Source organism: Crinia signifera, chromosome 3, assembly GCF_055691185.1.
Source record: "Crinia signifera chromosome 3, ASM5569118v1, whole genome shotgun sequence".
Taxonomy (NCBI): Eukaryota; Metazoa; Chordata; class Amphibia; order Anura; family Myobatrachidae; genus Crinia; species Crinia signifera.
Window position 1 is genome coordinate 141,318,365 of NC_139219.1, and position 23,544 is coordinate 141,341,908.

The 23,544-nt window shown below is 44.9% G+C and overlaps 1 protein-coding gene across 2 annotated transcripts in view; it reads right to left on the reverse strand.

The window, feature by feature from the left end:
- The window catches only part of PEX7 (peroxisomal biogenesis factor 7), a 241,931-nt gene that overhangs the window by 131,867 nt on the left and 86,520 nt on the right, over positions 1-23,544 (reverse strand). For both annotated transcript variants that reach the window (XM_083176622.1, XM_083176621.1), the window contains one exon: positions 21,821-21,927. In XM_083176622.1, the coding sequence (XP_083032748.1) occupies positions 21,821-21,927 (107 nt within the window). The remainder of the gene's footprint in view (positions 1-21,820; positions 21,928-23,544) is intronic.

Here is a 23,544-nt window from a genome sequence, read left to right on the forward strand (position 1 = left end):
TCGCCCCGCCCCCCCGCCTGCTGAACACGGAGACCTGCTCGCCCCGCCCCCCCCCCCCCCCCCCCCCCCGCTGAACACGGAGACCTGGTGAACACGGAGATTATTTATCAGACAGTAATATATACATTGCTGGCACAGGCCAGCAATGTATATATTATTGGTACCACTGCACACCAATGATTAATTATCAGCCAGTAATATATACATTGCTGGCACAGGCCAGCAATGTATATATTATTGGTACCACTGCACACCAATGATTAATTATCAGCCAGTAATATATACATTGCTGGCACAGGCCAGCAATGTATATATTACTAGCACCACTGCACACCAATGCTGTAAAAACGTTTTGAAGAGCTAAAACGTTTTACCTGCAATGGGAATGGTACTTAAATGGCATTTAAAACTGTAATCTGCTGCAGTGGGAATGCTAAATACCGTTTAAGATTACCTGTAACTTAAAAAGGGTCTGCAGTGGGAAAGCAGCATTAGTCGAAAGGTGCCCATACATGTACCAATTACCCGGTACTTTTTGTGCTAAAATAGCATCGTTGTGCATATGTTGTGCATGGGATGCGATGCAATTTTAGCACAAAAAAGTACTGGGTAATTGGTACGTGTATGGGCACCTTAAGAACAGTGTAATTAGTACTTGCACCTGTAGGGATCTATCAGTGTTTTTTTTTTTACTCAGGGTCTTGCTACCTGGGGGAACAGGCAGCAGGCTTGTTATGAGATACTGATTTACAGACCCTGAGCACTATGCGTATGTTTTTGGTAGGGCATTACAACCTACCATTTTTTGAGAGGGAAGGAGCACAATAAAACTAGAAACGGCTAGACAGCACGAAAACCCTGGAGTGGTGTCATTTTTTTTCCAACTGCTGTGCATTTGGAGGTGCCCTTCCACATCAGAGGGTACCCATACCTTGATCTCCACACAATATAAACATAAATTCCTATGTTGCACACAATTCACTAGGTTTAAAATATAAATCCAAAACATATTAATATTTTACTGCCCCCCTTCTTAACCTATCCTCAAAAGGTCAAATATGTTTACTCAAAATAGAAAACAAGGTGGCTCACCATAGTGTAGTAGATTACAACTATTGTTTTTTTTATAAAAAAAATTTTTTATAAAAAGATGGACTGTGTAAGTGAAAAATTATTTGGGTGGAACTACCAGAAGTGATGGCATTTTAGTCCAGAGCAAAGCAAATACCCCTTTTACACCAGAGTTTGGACCCGGGATATTGCCTCTCCAGTCAGGGGCAGGGCATGGTGTAAATGGGCTTAAAAAAAAATAACACGGGTACTGTTCCCCGGGAATCTGACCCGGCAAATGTTCAGGGTCGGACACGGGGCTTATCCGGGGCTCAGGGTGGTGTAAATGGTCATTACCCGGGTTATTTGGCAGGGAGAAGGCTGCAAAGAGCTGATTGGTGCTTCTGTGGCTCTGGCAGATAGTGTCATCTGCTGGAGACCCGCACATGGAGCAGCGCAGCAGCAGCAGAAGCAGAGTTACCACGCTGTGTGCAGACTGTGCCCTACACTACAGCAACATTCTGTGCTGGAAGCACTCTCCCCAGTGAGTTTACAGCCTCATCTGCAGGAACACACGCTGGCTGTCACACAGTGTGTCCCAGTGTGTTACGAGTTTTTATTCATACGCATCTTCATCTTTCTTTATGAGAATGCATTACATCTATAAAGATTCCAATGTATGATGATTTTATGCATATTTTCAGCTTAATAAAGCAAAAAAACTTGAGGAGTGTCATGTTCCATTTGTTGTGACCTCATCAATAGGCCAAAAATCCATTTTTTAATGACAGCAGCAAGGAAAGGCAGGGCTGATCCGTTCTCAGTGTAAAAGGGCATTACCCGGGAATAACCTGGATTGAAGTGCAGTGTAAATGGGGTCTGAGGCAGGGCATGCCCTGGCAATATCCCGCGTTCGATTTCCCGGGTCCTATCCGGTATTCTGGTGTAAAAGTGGTATTAGAATGCATTAGAACACCTGGAGCTGCTGTGGACCGAGATTGTGTTTCTGAGTGCTTGCTGTGTTATCTATTACACCAGGGCTGGGCAACACCGGCCCTCCAGATGTTGGTGAACTACACATCCCAGGATGCTTTGCATCAGTTTCAGCATGGCCACATAGCAAAACTAATGCAAAGCATCCTGGGATGTGTAGTTCACTAACATCTGGAGGGCCGGTGTTGCCCAGCCCTGTATTACACCATTACATATACAGTACTCATGTGTGAGTTTTTATTTATTTCATTAAAACAAGAACAGGATTTTGGTTACTCACTGATAAATCCATTTTCTGATTCCACAGGAGACACTGGAGTTCATGATGATGAGGGTAATGCTGGCCACATATCAGACCAACTTTCCTCCAACCATCCAACTAGTTGGTTGGATGGAATAAAAACCTGGTACTGGATAGGAGCAAATGTAATTTGTAATTAAGTAATTTGTTTCCCAAACTGTAAAATGGACAACTGTCAGTCAGACAATGTACTGTAGTTGGACCTATTTGATTTAAACCATTTCACTGAATGTTCTTGTTCATTCTCCTGAGTTTGAGAGCAAATAGCTTATTGGCATTTGCCCCTATACAGTACCAGATTTTCAGTCCAACCAACCAACTAGTTGGATGGTTGGAGGAAAGTTGGTCTGATGTGTGGTCAGCATTACAAATGGGTGTACAGAGGAGCAGGCACTTTTAAATTTTAGAAAGTGTGACTGCTCTTCCCCCTCTAAACCCCTCCCATCCTCAATTATAGAAAATGGGCTCAAGAGGAGAAAGAAATAATATATACCAAGAGGAGGAAAAGGAAAATCAGAGAACAAGGATCAGGAACAAGCAGAACAACAAATAGAACAGTCACACAGAACAACCAGATCTTTCCTGTACATCTGTTGAAGCTGCCCTACACTTCAATTATTTTGATAGATGCTGTTTCTCTGGTTTCTGGTGACATGGTCTGCAAATGGAAAATTGACCCAAATTCCTTTATTTGACTTCGCCAAGCAATCACACAAGCCTTCCTTACCGTGGCCATAGTCTGCAGCCATGTTTCGCCATGCTTCGGGCACGGTGCCTCGCTACGCTCGGCACACTGTTATTCTCCCACCACACCCTAGTGGATGGTAGGGCATGAAATACCGGCTGTCGGCACATGTCGGCTCAAAAAATTGTGAAAAACTCATGTCGACCTTTACCCATGTCGACCTTGCAGCCAGTTGACCTTATGACTGTCGACCTAAGTGTGGTCTGACAGATGACCGTTTCCCGTACACAGGCCAGGTGTTATTGGTAATTAAAGTTTGGGAACCTTTAGCCATCTAATAAGTTTTTTTTTTTATTGCAAAATTCATTCTTCTATTTGTTAGATCAAAACTAGGGATACATTAATGGTTAATTGGCTGAACTTAAGTGCAATGTTTGAGTACCACTGGAGAATTGTGTTACCAGCTTTAAGCCATTTGATGGGATGAAAAAGTGTATCCATGGTACACATCAGAACTATGGGCCTTATTTTAGTTCACTCTTTCTGACAAAATCCTTCTTAGATGGGCAAAACCATGTGCATTGCAGGTGGGGCAGATGTAACTTGTGCAGATATAATTAGATTTGGGTGGGGTTTTACTTCAAAGTGAGATCTATATTGCAGTGTAAAAATAAAGCAGCCAGTATTTTCCCTTCACAGAAACAAAATAACTCACCCAAATCTAATTCTCTCTGCACATGTTACATCTGCCCCCCTGCAGTGCACATGGTTTTGTCCATCTAAGAAGGATTTTGTCAGAAAGAGTGAACCAAAATAAGGCCCTATGTAATGAAGGATGGAACAATCACTAGTTCTGTCGAAAATATTGCTAACAACTGTAGGAGCTTGCAGATTGGATGTACACACTGATTCAGCTGAAAACGACAAATTAGTCCAAGAGCAATCTAGTATATACTCAGCTTTAGTCTAGAGCAGGCATTCCCAACCACGGTCCTCAAGGCACACCAACAGTACAGGTTTTAGTGATATCCAGGCTTTAGCACAGGTGACTTAATTAGTACCTGAGTGATTCTGATTAATCCATCTGACCTGCACTGTTGGTGTGCCTTGAGGACCGTGGTTGGGAATGCCTGGTCTAGAGGTTGACTTGTCTGGAAGAGTGCACTGGCTGTCGTGGTTTTTTTTCTGTAGGACCCTTAATAATACAGCATGCTTGGATTAAGTGGAGTCTTAATGGGGGAAATATACTAAGATGGGAGTTCTATTTCTCATGGATTTTGCTACGGGCAACCAATCAGATACCATCTATCACTTTCTAGCAGACACTACTGTATATATAATTTTCTAGAAGGTGATAAACAAATAAGTCGATTCGGATTGGTTGCCCATAGCAACATCCCATGTGATCTTCAACAACTTTCTACCTCTGTGCAACAACTGCTCTCACCCATTTCTACACTTGCCTGTCCTGAGACAGCTGTTACCCACCTGAACCAGACTCTACAAACTGCCCTGGATGAAGCTGCTCCAGCTACTCCTCACAATCCACATAGGCTTAGATGCCAACGGTGACACTCTAAATTAACAAGGCACCTGCAAAAACTATCACATAGATTTGAACGTCAGTGTCGTAAATCTCAAAATCCAAGTGACTTTGTCACATTTAAGGCTACCTACCAGTCCTATCATAATGCTCTGGACACTGCAAAACAAACTTATTTTCAATCTCTTATCTCTTCTCATGCCACTAACCCCAAGCGACTTTTTAATATATTTAAATCACTTCTTTACCCCCCTTCACCCTCCCTACCTGCCAATATCAGTGTGCAAGAGCTTGCTTCCTTCTTCAAGGAAAAGATTGCTAAAATCCAAGATGAAATGGCATTCTCCTCTTCAGCCAGTGACTTGCTTACTTCCTTTCCTGAGCCCTTTGCCACTCTCTCCTCATTTGACCCAACAAGTGAGGATGAAGTATCCTCACTCTTCTCATCTTCCAACTCCACTAACTCTCCTCTTGATCCTATACCCCTACAAGTCAGTAAAGCTCTGTCTCCTGTGCTTATCCCAAGCTTAACTAAAATCTGTAACCTCTCTCTCTACTGGTATCTTTCCTTCTCTGTTCAAGCATGCACTTATTACTCCCATTCTAAAAAAAACACAATTCTGATCCAAACTGTCTCTCTAACGGGAGTGGTTCCAAATCCCGGCGGTCGGAATCCCGGCGTTTAAAATCCCGAAGCCGGAATCCTGACCGCCAAAATCCTGACAAGGCACACTAATTTATTCTCCATCTACGGGTGTTGTGGACACCCACAGAGGGAGAAAGTGTAGGGATTTCGGCGGTCGGGATTCCGGCGTCGGGATTTTGAACGCCAGGATTCCGACCGCCGGGATTGTAACTGCATCCCTCTCAAACTACAGTCTATCTCTCAGCTCCCATGCCTCTCCAAGCTACTTGAGAGACTTGCCTACACTCGCCTCACACACTTTCTTAACTCCTACAAACTATTGGACCCACTTCAGTCAGGCTTTCGCTCTCAACACTCCTCTGAGACAGCACTGACTAAAGTAGTCAATGATCTGGCCACTGCTAAATCTAAAGGCCATTTCTCAGTTCTTATTCTTCTAGATCATGGGTCTTCAAACTGTGGCCCTCCAGATGTTGTGGAACTACATGTCCCAGCATGGCCTGACAGTTTTTGCATGCTCTTATAGGAAAAAAAGCTGGCAATGCATGCTGGGACATCTAGTTTCACAACATCTGGAGGGCCACAGTTTGAAGACCCATGCTCTAGATCGCTCATCTGCCTTTGACACTGTCGACCACTCTCTTCTCATACAAACACTACAATCCCTAGGGCTTCAGAACACAGCCCTTTCTTGGTTCTCTTCCTACATATCTAATCGCTCTTTCACTGTTCGCTTCTCTGATTCTACCTCCTCCTCACTGAACAAAAAATAAATAGAAAGTCCCAAGGCGCAAAGAAGAAGTCAGTGCTGCCTCAAAGTTGTCGGAGGGTCACTGGAAACACCTCCTTTGGAAAACACTGTGCTTTTGGAAAACCACAATGATGGCGCTTGACTCCAATTGAAGAGTGGTGGTAGTTCAATTTGATGTGGTATATATGAAATAAAGATATAGAAAAAATCGGTGTCAGGTGATTATTTGATTATAACACATAAGTGAAGTGAACAGAGGTGGTGACTAGATTCGTACCGAACTCACAAGGTTAATTGTGAGACCCCGTGTATAAAGGTTTCTTTTAGATGGGTCACCTTCTGTGTAGAGGCACTACAAGTGGAAAATATGCCACGTACCGTACTCACTAATTAGTGGATCTTTATACTCTCGTAGCGGTTTCTTTTCCCCTTCGGACCATTAATTTAGACTCCATACATGATTGAACATGGGTGTGTCAAAATGATGGAAGAAAGGAAAAATTATATATGTGATTCAGGACCTTATTGAGTACACATTTACACTGGGGTATCGTAGGGATCTTTAGGCGTACCAAACTCACACAGGAATAAGTAGTTACATGCTTGTAAAGGTATCTTTAAAGGACATCACCATTTGTGTAAGTGTCTCCTGTTAACAATGATGTCTCCCGTACTTACAGACACATAACATTCAAGAAGCACATCAAGGTATCTTTTTTAAGGTGCCAGATCATCAGACCAATTCTTGGTCTCGTTTGCAGTGTGTATTAAAAATAAATATAAGAACCGTCTTAGGGTCACATATATAAATTTATTCACATACAATATTAAAAATATAAAAAAAACTTAAATACCTGGGTAAGTGGCTGGGAGTGGGAAAAGCCACAACCCAGGTGAAAGTAGGATCAGTCACTCCTATTCCCAACGCATTTCAACAGCTGCCTGCTTTCTTTGTCAAGGCAGCAGGCAGCTGTTGAAACCCCCTGGAATTGTCACCATCAGTATTGCTCCGTGTCTCTGAATGTCTTTCTGCCATTTCATCTTGGATGTCATCTCCCTAACCTCAAACTCAACATTTCCAAAACTGAATGAATTCTATTCCCACCAGCCAAGAGTAGTTACCAACCTGATATCTCTATCACTGTTGAGAACACAACAATTAATCCTACTCCACAAGCTCGCTGCCTAGAGGTCATCCTCGACTCTGAACTGTCCTTCATTCCTCACATTCAATCTGTCTCTAAATCGTGTTACATGCATCTAAAAAACATATCCAAAATTCGTCCGTACCTTACACAAGACACTGCAAAAACTCAATGATTTGGCCACTGCTAAATCTAAAGGCCATTTCTCAGTTCTTATTCTTCTAGATCATGGGTCTTCAAACTGTGGCCCTCCAGATGTTGTGGAACTACATGTCCCAGCATGGCCTGACAGTTTTTGCATGCTCTTATAGGAAAAAAAGCTGGCAATGCATGCTGGGACATCTAGTTTCACAACATCTGGAGGGCCACAGTTTGAAGACCCATGCTCTAGATCGCTCATCTGCCTTTGACACTGTCGACCACTCTCTTCTCATACAAACACTACAATCCCTAGGGCTTCAGAACACAGCCCTTTCTTGGTTCTCTTCCTACATATCTAATCGCTCTTTCAGTGTTCGCTTCTCTGATTCTACCTCCTCCTCACTGAACAAAAAATAAATAGAAAGTCCCAAGGCGCAAAGAAGAAGTCAGTGCTGCCTCAAAGTTGTCGGAGGGTCACTGGAAACACCTCCTTTGGAAAACACTGTGCTTTTGGAAAACCACAATGATGGCGCTTGACTCCAATTGAAGAGTGGTGGTAGTTCAATTTGATGTGGTATATATGAAATAAAGATATAGAAAAAATCGGTGTCAACAGCTGCCTGCTTTCTTTGTCAAGGCAGCAGGCAGCTGTTGAAACCCCCTGGAATTGTCACCATCAGTATTGCTCCGTGTCTCTGAATGTCTTTCTGCCATTTCATCTTGGATGTCATCTCCCTAACCTCAAACTCAACATTTCCAAAACTGAATGAATTCTATTCCCACCAGCCAAGAGTAGTTACCAACCTGATATCTCTATCACTGTTGAGAACACAACAATTAATCCTACTCCACAAGCTCGCTGCCTAGAGGTCATCCTCGACTCTGAACTGTCCTTCATTCCTCACATTCAATCTGTCTCTAAATCGTGTTACATGCATCTAAAAAACATATCCAAAATTCGTCCGTACCTTACACAAGACACTGCAAAAACTCTAAACCATGCACTTATTATATCACGCATTGATTATTGCAATGGCCTCCTTACCGGTCTTTCTAAGAAAAGACTCTCACCACTACAATCCATTTTGAATGCAGCTGCGAAGCTGATCTTTTTGGCTAGACATTTGTCATCTGCTGATCCGCTCTGCCAGTCCCTCCATTGGTTGCCAGTATATTACCGCATTCAATATAAAATACTTCTACTTACATATAAAGCCATTACTCTGACTACACCAACTTATATCTCTGCTTATTTAAAAATATATCCCCACCCGACCTCTCCGCTCTGCACAAGATGGAATGCCCTTCCGCGCACACTAGCACTCTCCTCTAGCCTCCAAAATTTCAAGCGTTCCCTAAAAACTCACCTTATCAGGCAAGCTTATCATATTCAGGACCCCCACACAACCTCCAGTAGCATTCATATCTAATTGCACCTCACCAGGACCGTCTAGTAATCTGATGGGACTGCCATGCTATGGAATTCTATGCTTATGTATCCCTCTGGATTGTAAACTTACGAGCAGGTCCCTCCTACTGTACCTCCATGTCGGTTTGTATCTACCCAGTTTGTTTAATCACTGTTGTTTCCAATTGGAAAGCTCAACGGAATATGCTGTGCTATATCAGAAACTGTAAATAAATAAATAATAAATAGAACTCCCATCTTTGTAAATATCAACCTTTGGATCTATTTTTTAAATCCTGGATGGAAATGAATAATGGTTTGTCTACACGATATCTACAGTATTAACACACCTGGCAATATACTAATTACCTGCTCACAAATTAATGTATGGAATAGCTTGCCTTAACTATTTCAAGATGAAATGTACAGACTTACAGAGAGGTAAGGATAGTCTAAGTCAGGGGTCTTCAACCTTTAAGACAGCGTGGGCCACTTAAAAAAATCCAGTGAAGCCCGAGGGCCACTATACTCTACTGCGGTATTTCGGACAGCCTCATAGAATCACAGCTCCCCTATAACGTCAGCACATTCCTTCATAGATAGTTGGCACAGCCGCCCATACTCAGCACATAACCCCCCCACACACACACACACATACCCAAATAGTTATCAGCAGCCAATTTGGGTTCCAGTGCAAACAGTAAAATTTGCGCCCGCCCCCCCCCCCCCCCCCCCATATATAATTTGATATTGAATAAATTGCACGCGCCGTAGGCGCGCTCCCCAAAAGGGGTGTGGCCTAATTATAACGAGTGTGAACTAGCAGGAAAACAATTACCTGACACCTCTTTTGCAACCTGCATGACCAGACATTGGTTACCGCAGGAATGGTCGTTGTCCTCACACGCTTAAGTTGACTGAAGGCTGCACAGTGACATATAAACATGAAGGCCCACACAGTGACCTAGTACGCCTCACAGATCGAACCCAAACAATGAAAGGCTACTTAAATCAATATACACTGTTACACTGTTTATCCATAATACACATTACACATTATGCCGCACACCGTGATGCCCATTACACATTAATCCACACAAAAATTATGCCCATTGCACATTATGCCACAGACCATAATGCCAGCAGTACTCCTGCTTATACATATGATGCCCCAGCAGTGCCCCTCACACACAATGCCCCAGCAGTGCCCCTCACACACAATGCCCCAGCAGTGCCCCTCACACACAATGCCCCCAGCAATGCCCCTCACACACAATGCCCCCAGCAATGCCCCACACACAATGCCCCCAGCAATGCCCCACACACAATGCCCCACACACAATGCCCCCAGTAATGCCCCACACACAATGCCCCCAGTAATGCCTGCAGCATTGCCTGGTCCCCTGCTCCCGCCAGCTGTACTTCCTCATCCTGCAGCTTTGCCGGGTCACCTGCTTCCACCATCCATGCCTCCTCCTGCAGTTTCGCCGGGTCCCCTCTGCCAGCTGTGCCTCCTCCTCCTGCAGTTCCAGCACCGGGTCCCCTGCTCCCGCCAGCTGCGTCTCCTCCTCCCGCAGCTTCGCCGGGTCCCAACTCCCCAGCTCGTGACCAGACGTGCCTCCTCCTCCCTCAGCCACGCTGGATCCACTCCTCTGCCCTGCCTGCAGCCAATGGAAATCGGGTAGGCGGCACCCGGGGGGACTCCATTACGCTGCCTCCCTCGGCAGCGTTTTCTTTTACTTAAAAAAAAAAAAATCCTGTGCATGGCGGGCTGGCGGGCAGGGGGCCACTGAGATCAGCTCCGCGGGCCACTCGTGGCCCGCGGGCCATGGGTTGAAGACCCCTGGTCTAAGTATTTGTTAAGCTATCAATTGCACACATATATATATATCTGTGGTGTAGGCCGCGGCACTGGGGACTTCAAAAACAAACGATACAGGAAGCTTGCTCTCTGTTAACGTTTCAGCCTTTAATCACAGGCTTTTCTCAAAACAGCTTTACAGCTTTGAGAAAAGCCTGTGATTAAAGGCTGATTAAAGGCTGAAACGTTAACAGAGAGCAAGCTTCCTGTAGCGTTTGTTTTTGAAGTCCCCAGTGCCACGGCCTACACCACAGATATTATTGGACTTGCGGGTCCTTACCGAGGGCACGGGGCCCTAAGGAGAAAAGTTGGAGCTGAGTGCCGGCATCACGCTATTTATCACATATATATATATATATATATATATATATATATATATATATATATATATATATATATAGATATATATTTTCCACGAGTATACAGCAGCACCCAGACTTCTTAAATTGCTCTCAATAATTCACAAAGACATGGTAGTCTTGCAACGTTTCGGAACCTGTCGTCAGGCTCACTTGTACAGTTTATCAGTGTCATGGGCCCTTGAAGAATATGCCAGTGGCGGCATTGAAACGTCAGGGCAAAAACCCATGAAATATATGTAACCTTGCTTTGTATTTGAATACAACTACCACGTGAAAAAGACCCTTTGAGTGCCGCAAATTATTGTCTTTCTACCTATTATCCTTGGAGGCACCGGGGCAATTACATTAACTACAGAGGAGTGCCGGATCATACAAGCATCATATATATATATATATATATATATATATATATATATATAGTTGAATAGCCAGCACTCCTCTGCTTTAAAATGTGTGATGAGCGCCCAGTGCCTTCCCAAGCTCTAGCCCGGCAGGGTTGGCAAATATAAACTGGAAGACTGGCGGCACTCAGACGACTTGAAATAATAGGAGACCACACAGGTTCAAGATCTTTCAAGATTTAATCTCGTCATCAGGATATCCTGATGACGAGATTAAATCTTGAAAGATCTTGAACCTGTGTGGTCTCCTATTATTTCAAGTCGTCTGAGTGCCGCCAGTCTTCCAGTTTATATATATAAATTCCACTGTGTTGGTGCATTTCTTAAAAAAAGTCCCTTGGAGTGCCACTACACCTCTCTCTCTCTCTCTCTGTATATATATAGGAAAACAAGCAATCAGCGGCACTCAGTAGGATTTTCAAATCAGTGTATTACAATTTCAACGTTTCGGGGGCTAGTCCCCGAAACGTTGGAATTGTAATACACTGATTTGAAAATCCTACTGAGTGCCGCTGATTGCTTGTTTCCTAACTACCTATTGGATCCGGAGGGCACCTAGGTATCTGTGCTTGTGAGCAGGAGTGCCGAACCGCCAGCAATACCTTTATATATATATATATATATATATATATATATATATATATATATATATATATACACACATACATATGCACACAGTGCTCGAAGTGGGCCGTTATACGACGTTATGTAATACCGGCACTTCTTAAACACTGATTTTTATTTTATTTTTCCAGTGAAGGCAGAACTTGAATCCCACCCTGCTCAAACACCCGGCACCAAACCCTGGGCGGGAAACTGGGCCAGATTCTGATGGGCCGGCGATTATGACATCAGAATGGGCTGCTCTCCCCCTGCCTGGGCCGCGGACCGCACGATCAAGTATTATGCCCAAATCCAAAATGGCTGCAGGGGGCTGCTGCGCATGCAGCTCCTCCAGCAGTACTTTCATGTGTGAGTGGCCTCCCAATGTTCTGCTGTACACAGGAAATATTTAGTTCCTGCTACAGCAGTCTGAGCGACAGTGGCGTAACTATGCTGCGGGGGAGCACTGCTTCAGGGACACCTGACAACCGGAAGGATCTCTCCCTGCCTTCCGTCTGTCAGTATGAGGCTGTGCTGTCGGGATTCAGCATTCATGTGTAGTGTACTAGGGGGATGCAGGGGCTCTGCAAGGGGGTGGGGCTTAATGGAATCTGAGTGGGGGAGGGGCAACGGTGGCCTCGGCAGGGTGCCACATGCCCATGCCAGCACTATGCAGCTGTTTAGGCCAGGGCTGCAGGGGCACAGACTGCTGCCAAGAGATCAGACATTGCACAGCTGCACGCATGAAGGGGCGGGGCTTTGAGAGGGGCGGAGCCAGGAGGGTCACAGTTAATCAATGCAGCCTTATGCCACTGTTGCTCTTAGGGCTGTGATGAGGCAGCCAGGGCTTGTATAGTATACAGGCAATATCCTGAAGCCTCTACCTCCCCAGTGCTGCTCACACTGCTATACTAATCTCAGGCTCCTGGATTAATACTTTGCAGGCTGTGTGGAGTCACTGCACAGCCCCATTCAGTCACAGTATTACTGTACATTAGCTGGCCTCTCCTCTGGGACCAGCTACCAATGAGCTGATCTCCAGTACAGGCTGGCTCCTCCTCCTACCCCTCATGCTCCACCTCTATACCAGCATTCACCCAGCACCTTCCTCTGCCTTCCTGTCCTCTGCTCTCATCTCCTTGCACCAGGTAAGTGACTTGTGTGGGCAGATATAGATTACAGTACATACTCAAAATGTTGGCTCCCCTGCCCAAAATGTTTTTGGCACCCCTCATATATTAATTATATTGTTTTTATCTACGTACAGGGGTTACGTGCTCATTGCCAGGGCTTACTTACTCATTGCCTGGGGTTACATGCTCATTTCCAGGGGTTTACTGCTCAGAGTGTACCAGTGCTGCCGGAATCCACACTTCTGGGTAGCTATGGGCGCACAGGGTGAGGGAGTGTATCAGTGAAATAGAGCGCAGGTGGCAGGGTGAGGTAGGGCGTCACTGTGATAGAGTGCAGGGTGAGGGAGTGCATCAGTGTAATAGAGCGCAGGATGCAGGGTGAAGCAGTGCATCAGTGTCATAGAACGCAGGCTGCAGGGTGAGGTAGTGTGTCAGTGTAATAGAGCACAGGCTGCAAGGTGAGGTAGTGCGTCAGTGTTATAGAGAGCACGCCGCAGAGTGAGGGAATGCGTCAGTGACATTGAGTGCAGGGTGAGGGAGTGTGTCAGTGTAATAGAGCGCAGGCTGCAGGGTGAGGTAGTGTGTCAGTGTAATAGAGCACAGGCTGCAAGGTGAGGTAGTGCGTCAGTGTGATAGAGCGCAAGCCACAGATTGAGGTAGGGTGTCAGTGTGATAGAGAGCAGGCTGCAAGGTGAGGTAGTGCATCAGTGTGATAGAGCACAGGGTGAGGGAGTGCATCAGTGTAATAGAGTGCAGGCTGCAGGGTGAGGTACTATGCCCAGTGTGATACAGGGCAAGGAAAGAGTGCAGGGTAAGAGAGTGAGTCGTTGTTATAGAGCATAGGCTGCAGGGTGAGGTAGGGCATCAGTGTGATAGAAGTCCTCATTCAGAAAATGTGTACAATTTTATTGACAAAAACAATGACTGGGAAAAACCAGATGGAAACAACACGGTACCTGGTGACTGGGGTATTGGCCTTATACCCCAATCATAACCTCATGCATGCCCCAGGCAGGAGAGGAGCCTTGCTGTATTTTATCCTGGGAATTCACCACCTGCATGCGGTTATGATTGGGGAATGAGGACTTCTCTGTTTGATCTTTATGTATGGAGTAATTTATGGATACCTACTACATTTAAGAGATTGGGTTCCCTTCCAAAAAAAGATACCTTGATGCGCCTGTACCAGCAACATTCACTTGTGAGTACGGTACGCATCCAATACTGAAAATCCACCTGTGGTGAAATCCCTTAGAGTTGCTAAAGAAACCTTTACGAGCACTATTCTCAAATCTAGAGCGTGAGTACGGGTATGCATTTGTAGACCCCTCTCCCGACTGTTGTGACTATACATCTCTAAATCACTAAGGTTGTTCCTAACCTATTATTACCATCTTTTTACATATTATTCGGATGTGTTGACACCTCTTGATCGCCCCTGGTCCCTTTCTCTACCAATTGTACCGACACGGGGTTGAGTGGTGACCCCTCCTTTCGGACCGGCAGAAGAAGAGTGACTGCGCCTTGGGACTGATAATTTTGTTTATTTTTGCATCATTGTGACAGAGCACAGGCTGCAGGGTAAGGGAGCACGTCAGTGTGATAGAGCGCAGGCCGCAGGGTGAGGTAGGTGTCAATGCGATAGAGCTCAGGGTAAGGAAGTGCGTCAGTGTTATAGAGCACAGGCCGCAGGATGAGGTAGGGCATCGGTGTGATAGAGCACAGGGTAAGAGAGTGCGTCAGTGTGATAGAGCGCAGGGTAAGGAAGTGCGTCACTGTGATAGAGCACAGGCCAGAGGGTGAGGGAGTGCTTCAGTGCAATAGAGCACAGAGCGAGGAAGTGTGATACAGTGCAAGGTGAAGGGAGTGTGTGATATAGGGCAGTAGGAAGCTGTGTGAGGCCAGTGTGTTTGTTTCTCTTCCTATTGAGGCCATTCATTTTTGTTTTACTCTGTCAGGTCCAATGTATTTTATTTTACCTGTAGGTCAAATGTTTTTGTTTGTATTTTCCTGTGGAGTGTCAATGTGTTCTATTTATTCTAAATGGGGGCCAGTGTGTTCTATTCATCCCCACTGAGGCCAATGTTCTTTGCCCCTTCACCCACATGTGCCCAGCTTATGTTATGATGCAGAAACTTGCCTTGGTAAAGAGCCCTCTCACAGACAGTCAGGTTCCCCCTCAGGCTCCCCTAACAGATCGGCTCTGCAGTAGCTCCGCTTCCAACTCTACTCTGTTTCTAGTTCCAACTTCCTTCTTCCTCCTTATTCATCCTGCCTGCTTCCACACTGGCACTGCACAGAAGTCTGGGCCTGGCACTGCATCAGCTAGCTGCAGAGCAAAAGAAGGTACTCCCAATTCCAACTACCTGCAGTCTCTCTCACTTCCCATTACATTTTGTTTCATCCCCTCCCCCACATGTGCTTCAGCCCCCTTTCCATCTGTTCATTTGCCACCTTCATCTGTACCTCTACCCCTTTTACCCACATGTGCTTATGCCGCCTGGGAAGCACGACGCACGCGTGCTTCCCAGTCTCTATCACCGGCGTTCAGCAGTGAAAGGGATCTGGAGAGCGCCGGCCAAGGATGGCAGCTGCTCCATCTGTATATATAGATCTTTTAAGTATATTATAGTCTCTGTTGAGAAACATTCTATTGTTAATTTTACCCCAGCCATGTACATAATATGTTAATATTGTAAAAGACTCAAAGGGCAGGCAGTGGTCAAAAAAAGTCCAAGAAAGGTAGCAAAGGTCAAATAACAGCAATATATAGCCGGTAATAACTGGCAATGCACCTAATACTGGCTGTACAGGCAAGGTACTGATTTATTGGCTTTGCCCAATCAGTTAATGGGAAAAATCAAGTGAGCAGCAACATGAATAGAAGAGTTTGATTGATCAGCTGTGAAACCCCAAGAGCTTTTAAACATAGCATGTGCTGTCTATATGAAATGCTGAGCTCTATAAAACAAGATGAAACAATTGGGTAGCAACCCCCAGTACACAGAATAAAGCTAAACATAAGGTAGATAAGAACACAAAATGTAATACAACTCTGAATCTACCCATACAATTTAAATATGACCCTTGCAGTTTATCATGGCTTCTCTAAAGTACAAATTTGCACCATCTAACAAAATGTACTCCTAACTCAAAATGACGTCATTAGGGGCCCCATTTAAGAACATCTTAAAATCAGCTACTGCTGAATACTAATGAACATTGGTTCATTTTTATTCAGCATTACTTACCTCACAGTTGAGGTCCAACAAGATTCCTCTCTTCAGCAGTCCTCAGCTCTGCAACTGCCAGTCTACTGCTACGTCATCTGCATGTGCACAAGACCCAGCAGACCGTGGAAACTTTTGCTGGAGCCAGAAAGGTTGTGTTGGGTTCCTGCTGCTGGTAATGGAGACTGGATAGATCTCACTATCAATACATACAGTCCCATATAGCTGACACATTGCTGAGTGCTGAAGTTCTAGCTGAGCGTTCTAAGTGATCTCCCCGCAGGCCCCGTAACCCCTTTAACCCCTTCAGTGGAATCCCGAGAATTTTCCGGGCTGTGCCTCATAGCCCAGTCTGGCAAGCCCAGGAACTTCTCGGGATTGCCACTGTTTACAGCCGGGCAGCGCTGCTGAGTTCAATCACTGAACTCAGGCAGCTTCAGCGCTGCCTGGCTCCCTCCCCTCTATGGCACCTCTGGCTCCCTCCTCCTCCCCCCTCTGCCGGGGAAAGGGACGCGTGCGGGAGGCGCAGGTCCGGGCAGCCACTGATTGACAGTGTAGCGGCGCTGCCCGGACCCAGGGAGGCAGTGGTGGGGTGTTTTTAAGGGAGCGCTCCCCATAAAAAACTCGCCCAGTGGGGAGCGCTCCCAAAAAGAAAAAAACACCACTGAAAGGGTTAATGAGTGCTAAATGGATTAAGTATCTTTCTTAATAACCCTTTTATTTAATTTATTTTGACAAAAAAAGCTAGAAGTATAGATAAAGGGTAATAGGGATTAAAATATAACACAATAGAACCTGTCTCAATTAACATCAGCATTCAAATTTACAAAACCAATGCTTTAGCATACACTCATGACTTTAAATTAAAAATATATTAAGACATACCATATATACTCGAGTATAAGCCTACTTTTTCAGAACATTTTTTATGCTGAAAAAGCCCCCCTCGGCTTATACTCGAGTGAGGGTCCCACTTGAGTCAATAAGTTTTCCCAGTTTTTTGTTGTAAAAATAGGTGCCTCGACTTACTGTATATTCGTGTTGTTAAAGTCAAATGAATTCAATGAACGAAGTAACGAATTTCCATCCATTTCTGTACACAAAGCGTTATTTGTTATTTTTATTATGTTCAGATGCATATTATCTCTCCACGATATCATGCTGCTAATTATTTCATATTATTTCAGATGTTATGATCGAATTTAATAATTATCTGTAATACTTCATATTTAGTAAAATAATATAAGGTTTAAAATATCCACTGACCTATAGAATGTTGTTATTAAAATGTGGATACCATTGTCCACTAATATAGGGCCTTACTTTATTTCACTCTATGGACTGATTTTGAGACATTATGTAACATCCCAAGTCATTAGTTCTTTTTTTTTATATTAATCAAATACACATATCAAAACATAAATTGAAAGCCACTGATGGCATAAGCAAGTTGGTAAAATATATGTCAGATATACAAAAGTACAGCCAAACACTATGCAATACACTACTAAGTAGCTACCATACTGGCTTCAATAAGAATGCACTAGGGACAAAGTGGGTTTGCATAGCAAGGGGGTCTGGCTACGGCTTACAGGGACATGTCCTCGTGGCACACGTATACTCGTATCATTGTATGCTAAGTGGCCAAGCACAATGCCTGGAGTGTGCCATACAGCCGAACAGTGTGCTAAGAGGTGGAGCAGCTTGGCCAGCCCTGGTATCTCGGTGTGGCTAAAGGGGCCCTTCTGGCATTTTCCAGATGGCCAGTCCAGCCTTGGAACACACAATTCATACAGTGCAGGTCAAAGGTCTCGTACAAGCATACAAGTTATATACACAGTAGGCATCATGGGCCTTATTCTAGTTCACTCTTAGAGGCAAATTCCTTCTTAGCTGGACAAAACCATGTGCACTGCAGGTGGGGCAGATGTAACATGTGCAGATAGAATTAGATTTGGGTGGGGTTTTTCTTCAAATTGAGATCTATATTGCAGTGTCAAAATAAAGCAGTCAGTATTTTCCCTGCACAGTAACAAAATAACTCACCAAATCTAATTCTATCTGCAACTGTTACATCTGCCCCCCTGCAGTGCACATGGTTTTGTCCAGCTAAGAAGGAATTTTCCTCTAAGAGTGAACTAGAATAAGGCCCATGATGCCTACTGTGTATACAGTATAACTTGTATGCTTGTACGAGACCTTTGACCTGCACTGTATGAATTGTGTGTTCCAAGGCTGGACTGGCCATCTGGAAAATGCCAGAAGGGCCCCTTTAGCCACACCGAGATACCAGGGCTGGCCAAGCTGCTCCACCTCTTAGCACACTGTTCGGCTGTATGGCACACTCCAGGCATTGTGCTTGGCCACTTAGCATACAATGATATGAGTATACGTGTGCCACGAGGACATGTCCCTGTAAGCCGTAGCCAGACCCCCTTGCTATGCAAACCCACTTTGTCCCTAGTGCATTCTTATTGAAGCCAGTATGGTAGCTACTTAGTAGTGTATTGCATAGTGTTTGGCTGTACTTTTGTATATCTGACATATATTTTACCAACTTGCTTATGCCATCAGTGGCTTTCAATTTATGTTTTGATATGTGTATTTGATTAATATAAAAAAAAAGAACTAATGACTTGGGATGTTCATAATGTCTCAAAATCAGTCCATACTTTGGGCGGGATGTATTAATATACATTGCCGCCCTTCGCCGGCTGTCTGTTGCGATGCCAGAGCATATGTACTAACATATGCGGCTCGCATCGCGATGCGGTGATGGAGCCCCCCCCCACCGTGCTGTGGTCTGCGGGGGGTCTCCGTCTCCTCATTGCAGACTCCTGCTGCCTACACGCTAGGGACAGCTAAGCAGGCTGTCCCCGGCGCCTCCTCCTCCCCCTGCAGCCGGAAGGACGCCCGACTGCGTTGCTAGGGGGAGGAAGGGCTTACCTTCCGGGGTCCAGGAGGACCTGCAAGAAGGTAAGCCCAAGGGAAGGGGAAAGGGAGGTTGGCGAGGCGGCGGGGTTGCGGCGAGGCAGCGGGAGGTGAAAAGAAGCCCAAAGGTGGCGATACCCGACCCGGCGAAATCCGTGCGGTCGGGTAATAGTACATAGGAAAATGCAGTAAAACTGGGGTTTTACCGCATTTTCCCTTTAGTACATCCCGCCCTTTCACCTTTATGCACTTTTCTAATGCCATGTTATATAACAGTGTGGCAGAGACAGCCTCTCTCCACATGAGAGTAATGTGGAGGATCCAGACCAGGTTTTGGAGCAGTAGCAGCAACAAGCTTGTGTAATCAGCAGGAGCTGTGCTCTTTTGATTTAAGTGTTTCCTGAGGGGAACTGATTATGTGGTATGCTATTTTCCTGCTATGAAAAAATAACGACCAAGACTATCTGATCCATGTATCACAATATCTTTCCTACACCCTCAAAACTAAAAGGCATCAATGTGTCACCTATTTCTACAACAGAAGCCAATTTCAACCTTCCCAAAATCTCATTGACCCGTAGTCTTGTTTGTCACCTATTAACACTACAAATCAACAAGTCCTGAAGTTTATTTCAATCCTGGGATTCGCGATTGAAAAATGCTCAATCCTGGAATTCCCTGGATCACGGTATTACGGTCACGGACTTTAGGAAGAAGGCTGTTGGTGTTCCTCCGCTAACAATTGCTGACAGTGTGGTGTCGCTAGTGGACTTCTTCAAGTTCCTAGGAACCACAATCTCCCGGGACCTTAAATGGGGGCCCAACACTGGTACTATTTTTGGAAAAGCGCAGCAGAGGCTATTCTTCCTTAGGCAACTGAGGAAGTTCAACATCCCACAGAAGCTTCTGCTCCTCTTCTACTCCACAATTGTGGAGTCTGTTCTGTGCTCCTCAATACTTGTCTGGTATTGCTCCGCCAGCGAGAAAGACAAATGCAGACTCCAAAAGGTAGTGAGAACTGCGGAGAAGATAACCGGGACAGACCTTCCCTCTGTCCAGGACCTGTACCTGTCCAGAGCAAAAAAGCGGGCCAGGAAGATAGTGAGGGACCAACTATATCCTGGCCATGGCTTGTTTAACCTACTGCCATCAGGCAGATGCTACAGAGCTATTCCCACCAGGTACAGTAGAAGCCTAAAAATGTCTTTCCTCAAGCGATTCACCTGTTGACACGTGAACTCATGAACACCTCACTGTCTAGTCGCGCCATAACCCTTTGCACATAATCTAACACGGTGTCCCCTCGGAATATTGGGGTGTACACACTGTGAGATTCCATTGCTAATCGACGTAAGATTTGACTGCTATACAATCTTTGCTAACTCTGTACTATCTACATACAATTTTTGCTATCTACATTCGATTTGCACTATATAGTCATTGCTGCCCTGTCTATCTGGGTTTCGATTTGTGCTGTCAGGGGAGCGGGCATCCTGGATCGCAAGGTAAAAAACATGTGCGATCTGCATACGATCTGCATGCGATTTTGACTATATATTCAAAATCTTATGCTGGATTGTACTGTGTGTACACAGCATAACTTTCTATATGACTGTACATGTTCCCCCACATGTTTTTATTTTTTATTGTTTATACTGTATGAGGTTTACTTGTTACCCACCTGGCTGCTGCACAATGAAGAGAAAACTAATTCCTAGTATACCTGGCCAATAAAGCTGATTCTGATTAACTCTCCTAATTAAAAAAAAACACTCTGGCTGCCCTGTATATTTACTTACATGTGCAATGTGGCCTGGAGCTAGGTGGTGGGGGGGGGCAGCCGAGAGCCGGCTGGACGGGCAATAGAGACAGGTGGGTGGGGGACAGACCCAGGCGGGGGGGGGGGGGTCGATAGAGCCAGGCGGGTGGGCGATGGAGCTGGAAGCTGGGCAGGATGCAATAGATGGGCAGCGCGCCAAGGACAAGGTGAGATATGCGGCTGTGTGGCCTGTGCAGCATGACCTCTGACCTCGTCACACTGCGCAGAGCCACACTGACGGGGATGGGAGAAGCCGGACAGCAACTGAGTACTCAGACACTGCCCGGCATTAGACTGTGCATGCAGTCTAATCACGAAATCTCCGGATTGGAAACTCCAATCCTAGAATTGAAATCCTGGCGTTGTGGGGTCCAAATCCTGGGATCCCGCCAATCCCGGGATTAGCCACCCTACTCCTGCTGTTGGAGTTGTCTTAGTTGTAGGTGAACCTCTGCATCACAAATATCGTAAACAAGTTTCAAATGTAACAATATAATATTTACATTTACTCTATGAAGCAGAAGGAATCATGTGAAATGTGGAATATAAACTAAAACTAATCCACAAAATATGCATGGTATTTGAATGAGATACAAACATTAACTCAAGTGCAGTGTTCTCCCAAGGAAATGTTGCTATCTGGGTGGCAATAAGAAGCCACTAGTTGTAATCAGACTCGGGACAGACAACATTTTTCAAGACCTGCAGCTATTGCCGACTTGCTGGCTGGACACATATATAACATGTCTGCAAATATACATGAGAAAATACTGTATGTCTATAAAAGACCTGTGACGTGATCACATATGCAGCTTACCTGGTCATATTTGCACCAATCACAACTTAAAATCTCTGCATGATGAGCTGGGATGACTAGTTTACATACAGGCGTTTTCACATCCCATATCCGCAAAGTCTGGTCTCCTAAAAGAGGCACACAATTAGGTGGGACAGTGAACATGACAAAGCAATAATCATTTATAATACAAAAAAACACTATTGTATATGGCAGTGGTGTAACTAATAATTCTGCGCCCCCCTGCCAAAAAATGCAGGGGGGCGCCCCCCTAGGTTAAACACTGACAACCCCACAACCCATCCCCCCCGCCCCCGTGCAGCTGTTACCTCAGCCGTGGCCCCGATTGTGCTGCCAGTGGGGGGGAGCCGGGGTGCGGTGGAGGGGAGCAGGGGAGGAGGGGTTAGGGGGGGGGTGTTACCTCCTGCCGTTACTGCGCCTGGTCCCGGCTCTCCCGTCTACTGCTGCTAATCAAAAGTGACACTTGGAAAATGGCTGCCCCCATACAGCAGATGAAAAACCGTCTGCAGTATGGGGGCAGCCATTTTCTGAGTGACACTTTTTGTATTAGCAGCACTGCAGCAGTAGCCGGGACTCAGGAGACCTGGGACCCGGCACAGGTGCTGGTGGCAGAAGGCAGTGAGTAATGTCCCGCAGCCCCCCCCCCCCCCCCCCCCCGGCGCCCACACCCCCTCAGCGCCTCCCCGCCACCGCGGTGGCTGCGGGACTATAGTTACGCCACTGGTATATGGATAATATAGATGACCTACAGTAATAGTGATTTAATACACTGAAGGAATCCACATAATTGATATCTTTAGTTTCCATCAGTAGTGTTTGAGACATGTAAGAAAAACCCACACCCCAGCACACATACCATTAAAAAAAATAAAACTATAGTTAAAAGATCCATGGTGAGCCTGTTTAGCCCCATTTGCAAAGAAGTAAAGAAAAATAAAGTCAGTTTGATATAATTCTTAGCAATATTAGAGGAGAGCTACACTTTTACAGTAATATATTTTTTTCCTAAAAATCTAAAGGAGTAATTTGGTTCGTCAAGTGGTCTCTAGTGGTTACTGGTGGTACTTCACCTCATGGAGGTGAGAGATAGATAGATAGATAGATAGATAGATAGATAGATAGATAGATAGATAGATAGATAGATAGATAGATAGATAGATAGATAGATAGATAGATAGATAGATATTTAGGAGGTCTTGTCTATTTTACAATGAAAATCCCAGTTAAACTTTACAAATTCTACAAAGCAACAGCAGAGATGATAACAAACCTTCATGACAAGACCATCAGCAAAAAAAACACCCCAGAACACAACACTAATATTTTTTTGCTTGTAAGTGCAAATATAATATCTACATAAATGGCTTAATCTCACATGCAGGGCATTGCCTTGAGATATGAGAATTGCATTTTCAAACAGATTAGATGGTTAATCAGCTGAAGAATGCTGCAATATCTAATTGCTAAAGAAACTGGGGTGCATGCAAAAAAAAAAACAGTGTGTATTAGAACAGGGTCAGGGAATTTGTTATATTGAGGTCATTCTGTAGAAATCTTTTCTTGTCTCTACAGAAAACTGATTTCTCTAAGCAATTTAGAAGGTCTTCTTAATTTAAGAAAACAGCTATTTGTCACAGAAGAACGCTGTACAATAGAATGAAATTCACCTGCAGCTATAAATGTGCACAGAACACATTAACATGACTGCTCTTCTTAACACTGGA